The sequence below is a fragment of the Strongylocentrotus purpuratus genome, unplaced genomic scaffold (assembly GCF_000002235.5).
Source record: "Strongylocentrotus purpuratus isolate Spur 01 unplaced genomic scaffold, Spur_5.0 spur5_scaffold_4, whole genome shotgun sequence".
NCBI classification, from domain to species: domain Eukaryota; kingdom Metazoa; phylum Echinodermata; class Echinoidea; order Camarodonta; family Strongylocentrotidae; genus Strongylocentrotus; species Strongylocentrotus purpuratus.
In genome coordinates, this window is record NW_022145610.1 from 7,588,406 (window position 1) to 7,597,207 (window position 8,802).

Genomic DNA, 8,802 nt, shown 5'->3' on the forward strand with positions numbered 1-8,802 from the left:
ATTTTGGGACCAAAAAAAAAAAAAAAAATGTCCTCTTATCCCCCTCCCCCGCTTATTCAGCGGCTGGCTGAGTCGTTGCGAAATTTTTGGGACCAAAACAATATATATATATGTCCTCTTACCCTCCCGGCTGAGTCGTTCCGAAATTTTTGGCCCGATTTCAAAATGTTAACCCCCCCCCCCCCCTTGAAAAAATTATGCGTACGCCACTGCTGGGAGTACTGTATAGAAATACCATGTTTTCCTACGATGATGATCCAGGAAACACAAAACTGTCTAGAGAACGTGAAAAGTATTTCTATAAACAACTGACCGTGAAAGAATATTCATATTCACAGGAGTTGTACCTGTTAACATTGTTTATAGTCATCTTACGAAAGGATGGAATTCATTGACTCAAATAAATAGACGAATACATCGTTTCTATCATAGTAAACAAATTCTTACATGAATTCGCCTTCAATATATAACGCTGCCGTTTAGATTGATATCTCTTGCGCTTGTCTAATTTGCATGAGACATACTCTCTTTAAAAAGGTGAATTTCCAATATGTTACTGATTTTTATTCCTGATCCTTTTCTGGCAGGTGGTTTTTGGCGGATCTGAACACTACTTGCAGCGCCACCTGCGGTGAAGGCGTGCGAACTCGAGTGGTGGTTTGTCTGTTGTTCGCAGTCGACGGGGTTCGAGTGGTGGACGATTCTTTCTGCGACGATTCGGAAAAACCGAGTGCTGTCGAACCTTGTACGGACTTGCCCCGTTGCCCTGGGACATGGGTGCTCAGCTCGTGGTCTGAAGTAATTTGTTCATATTTATTTATTTTAAAACATATTTTTTGCTACTTAAACTTAACAGAAGCGGAGGGACAAGAGGTCATTTTGTTCAAATTTTGTTCCAGTTTTCCACCACCTTGAAAATGAAATACATATGACAATACAAAGTTCATTTTTATCGTTCCGTTTTGGGGAGAAGTTGAACTAAATAAACCAAAGAAAACAAATCGAAAAAAGGCTGACCTTGCCCTCCTCTCAAGTATCTAACCCCTTTAAAAATAGTTTGACACTGTTGTGATTCTTATTCTTAACCATTGTTTTGACAGATAATGATTTATTACTTGTTTTATTAAAATCACTTGAAAAACTGTACCAGGGAAAACGAATTTCCGAATATGACAATAAATACTTAGTTTAATTTTCAATTTTATAGGAAACATACAGTTTGATGGAAAGATTTTATCTAAACAGAGTCAGTAACCTAATATGTGTAACCGGACTCCCATCTTCGTCTCTGTCATAACATGAAGCTTATACTTAATCATTGTTCCATGGCATTTTGAAGAAAGTTTCTTTGACTAAGCATGAACTTGTATATTTCATTCACGCAACAGTGTAAACCTTGCGCCAATCGGACGCGGCTGGCGCTATGCCGAACCGGCTCCGATTTCCTGACCGTCCTGGACGACGATGAGTGCCCCCAGCCGAAGCCTCATACGTCGGAGCCCTGTGCATGCGTGACATCGACAGTGAAGCCGGGCGAAGCGTCATCTCATTCAACGGAAGACGATGTCACAATGGCGACGACACAACCCGGGGGCGTCAGTGAGCCGCCAGTCGTTCGTTCAGGTCCGTGATGCTTTTTAAATGTGTCTGTGTATATATTTTATAATAGACATTACTCTTTTCCTTACCTCGAGTACTTGCAGGGATTTTCTCAACATTTATCGAAAACAAATTAATGAGGATTTTGTCCTTCCCATACCTCTTTCTTTCCAACCCCTTCCCTCTCCCCTCTCTATGACCTAAGTGCCATACAAATACAAATGTATTATTAGTATTAATGTTTTTTTTTAATTCGAATTCCCGTCCTGACTGTAAACAAAAACAAATCTGAGGGCATTCAGTTTTTCTCGTCGGCAAAAAATAAATTACTTTATTTAAACAACAAATCACTGTCGTTGTTCTTTAGCAAATATCAGAAAATTGTATTACAAATTTGTCTAGATTCCGTCAACTTTTTTCAGATGACTCATAGCAGACTTTTTTCTGACATGAACTTCTTTACGAGTAACAAACAAAAAGAAAAACCTTACAACAAACTAGATGTCAATATCAAGTACCAAATTTGTTTTTATTGAAAATATCAATATTTTGATTCCTTCTTTTCTTTTGTTCGTTCAGACGACAATTTCCTGACACATGACCAGGGTACTATCGAGAGAATAGGGTCAACAGATGGCGCTCTTTCAAGTATAGTTATCGTTGCACCGCTTGGTCACGTGGTATTGGTCAATTTTAAACTCGTCTATGTAGATTGCTCATCAGGTCAGTACAATTGTTTAATATTTTGATGGATGCAATGACAGTTAAATCACTTCATTGGAATTACTTTATGTAAACGTTAAAAATCAAACAACAGGGAAGAGCCTAAGCGCAATCTAAGACTGACATCCCTGTGTTGACAATGAGTTGCATTTTAAATACTATTTCGTTATACCCACTGCCTACATTCATACTCAAACTGAAACAACTAGGTTTGTGTCATAAGAAATCACAACCCTTTTGTCTTGCATTTCGATAACTTTCATGACTCTGTGTATTACTCGGAATAATCGCTTCTGAACTAGCAATGTGGCGTTGACCCCCCCTCCCCTTTGAATTTATTATTAATTCAACGTTTAGTGTAACATAATCGGAAACCTTTAAGAAGGAGAAACAACGTTCAATAAAGTATTAATGCTTGCTTGCTATCACATATGTCACTGACTTCAAACACCATTTTGTAAATACATGTACTATTTTAAGATAGCTATTATGCAAGGATTTCCACAATTTAACAATGATTTCTATCAACTTCCTTTCAATGTTTATATATATATTTTTTTTTACATTTGCGGCTTATAGGTGATTCATTCCGTGTTAAAGATGAAGAAAATGTGTACAGTGCATGCAGCTCATTCACAAACTTCAACTGGACATCGACAAGTAACATACTGCAATTCGATCTCACAACAGTAGCAGACGACAGGGGCTACTCGTTATCGTATCGATTTATCCCAATATCGGTATCAACATCTGGTAAGTAGAATTGACACGTATTCCTTTCTTTAGATATGAACTGATTTGAGAGTATATGGTTCTTTTAATGAAGCTTTAATATATTAATAATATGGATATTTATATAGCGCCGGTATCCGCCAGGCTCTGACGCTCATGGCGCTGTACATACATGTATTGCGTTTGAAGAGAATGACATATTAATAATAATTTCTTAGTCAAGACAATATCTAAAAAAGATATGAGAACATACATGTATTACCCTTTATATTCCCTCTATCTCTCTCTCTCTCTATAATATATATTATATCCCCTTCTATCTCTATCCCTCTCTCTCTCTCTCTCCCTCTCTCTCCTCATTTATCTCTCTCTCTCTCTCTCTCTCTCTATCTCTCTCTCTTTCACATATACACACTTTCTGGCTATCTCTTCCTCTGCCCTCATGTTTAATGCACCTCCTTCCTTACTTCTATAATATCTTTTTTTTTGTATTTTAATTCCTTAGACTGTGACCAGGTGTTCCTGGAAGAGTCAGGAACCTTGACCAGTCCCAACTACCCTTCACGCTACCCGGCCGACCAGCGGTGCGTCTATCACATCGTGGCCCCTCCCAACGTCCGAATCAATCTCTACTTCGACGTGTTCAATCTCCATGTGGAGGACGCACTGCTGTGCTCGACAACCAGAGACCACATTTTGGTAAATACATTTTATTAAATGTTTACATTGATTGGAACCCGATCTCATTAACTTACTAAAAATCCACCCAAGGGTAATTTCAATATCCTATTGTATTGTATATCAGTGAGAGATAATTCTCGGATTATGTAATTCGTTGTTCTAATGTTGGCTCTCATCAATGGAAGATGGACTGGCTATTGAAATTGCCTCAGGTTGATTTTTAGAAGTTTCTGTGAATAGTGTTGTGTAGTATTGTCCCAAAAACCACTTAAAGTACCCTCATATTTTATACCCTGACAAGATGCCCAATTTGAGATGCACTTAAAAGCCAAGTTTATATCTTTATAATCCCCCCATAGAAAGACCAAATGCACTCACAATCCCCTTCCCAGGAAATGCCACCCTTGTTATGTTTAAGCCCATGTTTTGGCGGCTCTCATTCATGTCTTTGTCCCTTAGACACAATGTAACCTACCCTCATAGTACTTGTATCCTTCTGTTTAAATATTACATGGTCTGGTTTCTGAAAGGAGATGAGTTTTGATCACCATTAAATCAAGACCCTCCTTCTAGCTGGCTCTCCTTCATCTTGTGTTTGACATATATGTGGAAGTTCGTAATGATGTGACCGATTCGATTCTCCAAAGTTTGGAGATAATAAATACTCTCACATGACTCCGTAAATCTCTCCTCTCCTCTCCTTGCTGCTTCATATTTATGTCCCTCTCCTACTGCCAATATCGAATACACCGATCCCAACACGACAATAGCAACGCTGTTCACATAGTAAATTGATTAAAGGCTCGTTCAGACATAACGACGAAAAACCGCGATGATGCCGAATGTTATATACGCTTCACCTTTCTGTATCTTACAACACACCAGAGCTCAGTAAAAAACGCACTAGTCCTTTTGTCGGCGGTTTACCATGCCATATCTGAACACGCCTCTATAACTCTACAGTAAGTCACGTGTGTCTTCAAGTACACGCACGGCTTAACCTACCCGATGTTTGCTTCTTTCACATGCACTTTGCACAGGTGCACACGGGTACAACAAATTCAAGATTCAAGCAATGGCGCTCCTTTTGCACCTACTCTACAGCCTCAAGCGCACGAGGCGTTATTTGCCTGACCGTCCTGACGTAATAATACGTGAGCGACTTGCACTGTCTTGGACGCGCCAGGGAGACATGACACAAACAATGAAAGCAAAATAAGCAGTACAAAGACTGTCTTGAATTATTAGCGAGTGTATTAAATTCCTTGCTTCATTGACGCTATTAAGAACAAACTAAGTAATAGGAGTAATTGGGCGGACAATCGAAGAGATTCTTCGTTTCATACTCGTAGCGCATATGTATAAAACAGATGTAGTAACTACAGTTTGTGGCTTCATCACATGTATGCGTTTTAGCATTAAGAAAAAACCTCTTATGATAACCATGCATATGCTACACCTGGGTCAAAAGTGACGCTTACATGTGAAATGTAGGCAAATGTTATCAAAAACGAGTGGGCCATGATTTACATCGGCATTCCAGTGCATCACCAAGATCACTTTCACGGCACAATAACATTCAAGAAAATTCTTCCTGCTAGCTAGGTAACCATTTACTTCACCTGGGTTGAGAGTGGACATTATATACAAAATGTAATGTCTAATGACGTACGTATCGAGCAAGGCAACGAACTTTAAACTGGCAAGTGGATGAGTCAATGTGATCTCTGCAGGTGTTCTCGTAAATGATAGCGTCTGCTTCGAGCCAGAAGGGCCTTATCCCTATGTCGTAGGAAATATGAAGAGAAAACAAACATTGATTATGAAATTATTATTTCGTATAACATCCATAGCAATTTAGAAATGACAATTGTTTAGATATGACACCAGGGGGGCATTTCGCAAAATTTGTCATCAGTGAAAAATGACAGTTTTTGTTATAAGCTACTGAAATCCTTGTATTGCTTCTGATTGGTTATCAGCAGATTTTTCATTGCTTTTTGTCATTTGTCGTTGAAAAAATGCTTTGCGAAACGGGTCCCAGTTGTGGGTTGCTCATATCAATGAGGGGACATGTGGGTCCTGCTACAGTGCTACTCATTCAGAACATGCTTAACAGTTTGAATTCGATCACATGGACACAGGTCAGAGTCTTTGACACCTCAGAGCTTCATGATTATTTGGTGCAAAGCGGCCTGCGCATGATCGCAGTCGGTTCAGCTGAACCCAGAGCTTCCTAGGAAGGGTGAGAGGATCAAGCTTTAAAGGAATCCGTTAACTTTGTCTCAGATCCTTAAACAAAATCCTTGATTTAGCTCATGCTGCGATCATAATTATAAACCTTTAGGTCATTACAAGCCGATTGCCTGTCTGATTATCAAGATATTTATGATTGAAAATCTAAATTTTATTTTGCGTTTTCCAAACGGTTTTCATAACACTACAGCCTAAAGGGGAAAACGAGCATGGTAAAGCCGGTCACTCAGAGAACTTTACTTTTTTGAGGTACTTCTTGATCATTTTGAAACGCAATTTTTTTCAGGGCTTCAATATTACAGCATATCACAAACACTGATAACACGTAGGGCCGTGCATTTCAGATTTAACATTGTTAAACGACTTGCCTCTCATGGATAGTCATGCCTATGAAACGAAAATGAAAGTAACGACCTTCTTGCGCTCAGCAGACATTGGTATCTGGGCGATAAGGGTTAATTATTACATTGCAAAACAGAACATGCAAATACATCATGTCGTTCCTCCTTAGATAAGCTATGGTACATGAAATGTTTACATTGCGTGCATTGTCCTTTTTTTTTTAGCAGAAAAGGTATTAAAAAAAGGGAATGAAATATTTTGGATATAAACTAGATATCCGGATTCAAATATCATCGGCGAGTTATGGCAATTGTGTCCATGTAAATCAATGAGCCTTATTTTTCGTCAAGGTTAGGTAAGGATTAAATTTTAACTAATATGCCTAGTACCTCCTTCTCTCTCTCCTATAGGTTAAATATAACAGTAAAAATTAATCGTTTTCATCTTAAAGGGATAGTTAAGTTCTGTTGCAGAGGGCGCTACACAAAATAATTTTATTGTGAGATAATGAAAAACTGAGTGTCAAATTTGAAAGAACATAATATTTAAATGACAAAATCATCTTTGTTTGATTAAAATCGGTTCAGAGACGGCTGAAATATAACGATTTCTAATACTTGTGTACCACCAAAAATATTAGATATTTTGAAAAATTTGAAAAAAACCCGTTGAAAAAAACCGAAATAACGCCTTTTACGTCGTATTTCAACCAATGCCGATGTTGGCTTTTTTGTTGGAATTTTCGCGTTGCTTATAATACGTATAACCAGCCAGCCCAATTATTGTTATTTTTAATTAAATAATTAATTAACGGTCACCGTGTTTTTTTGAAAGTGGAGCTGAATTGGTATGATAGTATTGGCTAAATTTCACGCATTTTGGGGTCGAAAATTACCTTCATAGCAATTTTAGGTTCTAAAAGGGCACTAGAAATGTCATAGATAAAAATAAGAGCAATAACCATGCACTTTGAAGGCATTTGCGATCTGAAAACAGAACTCAACTATCCCTTTAAAGTCTGTTTGATTGAATCCAGCTACCGCTTTTTAATATACATCTCTTAGTTTGACCGCCACACCTATCATTGGATAACGTTTTCCATCTTCTTATTAAATTCATCTACATGCGTGCGCTCACTCTCTCTCTCTCTCTCACTCTCTCTCTCTGTCTTTCACTCTATCTCTCCCTATCTCTCCCTATCTCTCCTTAATAGTTCCCTTCTATATGGCATCACCTCCCCCAATATCTCTCTCTCTCTCTCTCTCTCTCTCGCTATCTCTATCTATCTATCTCTCTTTCTCCCTTATCTCCCTAAATAGTACACTTATATATATGGAACCCCCCTCTCTCTCTCCCCCTTCTCCCCCCTCTCTCTCTCTCTCTCTCTTTCTCTCTCTCTCTCTCTCTCACTCTCCATATATCTCGCTTATAATACCCCTCTGTATCCGCTTCTGCACCCACCCTCACTCAACATTTATCCCCTCACTCTCTCCCCTCCCCCTCTCTCCCTCTCTCTCTCTTCCACTCTCTCCAACCTCATCCCCTTTTCCTTTCCATGCATCCACTATACATTTTTTCTTCATAATTCATCATCCTATTCACTCTGCACATTAGATAGACAAAACACCAGTTTTCTACAAAGGCTAGTCACGTACTAATCATAATGATGTGCGTGCATTACATATCGTAGTGTACTTTGTATTATGTTGATCACAATTTCAGTCAGATAGCGAGCCAGAGATCCCACTATTTTGATAATACTAGTCATGCAATTTCACTATAATTGAATTGCGTTAAAGTTATTACCAATTGCTGATCACTGTGCTAAAAATTACAATTAAAAACAAAATGCTGGACGTAAATATAATACTTGTGACTTCACAATGAGGTAGCATAATTCAGTTCAAAGATGTGGTAATATTTCGAGTCCTATCAAATTTTCATCGATAACAATCCTTTCCGTGGGGCATTGTTACAATGATATTTTTGTAAAGAGATTGAGAAAGCATTTGTTCTTTTACCTTACAATGCCTATATAAAATCCGATCATTTCTTAAAACTCCTCTTTTGTTCATTTTATTTTCTCTTTACATGCAGATCAAAGACCTAGATCAACGGTTCTACAGCAGTATATACTGCGGTCAACATGTTCCGTTCGGTTACTTCTCATCCGGAAACCGGCTTCGAATCAGCTTCTTTTCAGATTCGGACTATTCGTCGTTCGGATTCTCGGCGACATACGCTTTTGTTAATTAAAATTCCTGTTATCAATATGAAATTCTGTTAAATGTGAAATACACTTCCTATTTATTTTATGTATTAAAAAGACGGCTGGTGTTTCCAGAAACTTTGTCTAACGTGTGATTTTCATCTACTAAAAGTTCATCGACTGAAGAAATCGATTGGAGTTATTAAAAAAATAGAACATGATATATAATTATATAACTCCTTTATCCAACAACTGAAAAA

At 38.1% G+C, this 8,802-nt stretch overlaps 1 protein-coding gene across 1 annotated transcript in view; it reads left to right on the forward strand.

Annotated features, from left to right (window-relative positions):
• Positions 1–8,802, forward strand: part of LOC575740 (A disintegrin and metalloproteinase with thrombospondin motifs 13) — a 29,369-nt gene extending 20,567 nt beyond the window's left edge. The window contains exons 20-25 of the mRNA XM_011666390.2: positions 588–798; positions 1,389–1,623; positions 2,179–2,322; positions 2,902–3,075; positions 3,560–3,753; positions 8,431–8,802. Coding sequence (XP_011664692.2) covers positions 588–798; positions 1,389–1,623; positions 2,179–2,322; positions 2,902–3,075; positions 3,560–3,753; positions 8,431–8,589 — 1,117 coding nt within the window. The 3' untranslated portion in view covers positions 8,590–8,802. The remainder of the gene's footprint in view (positions 1–587; positions 799–1,388; positions 1,624–2,178; positions 2,323–2,901; positions 3,076–3,559; positions 3,754–8,430) is intronic.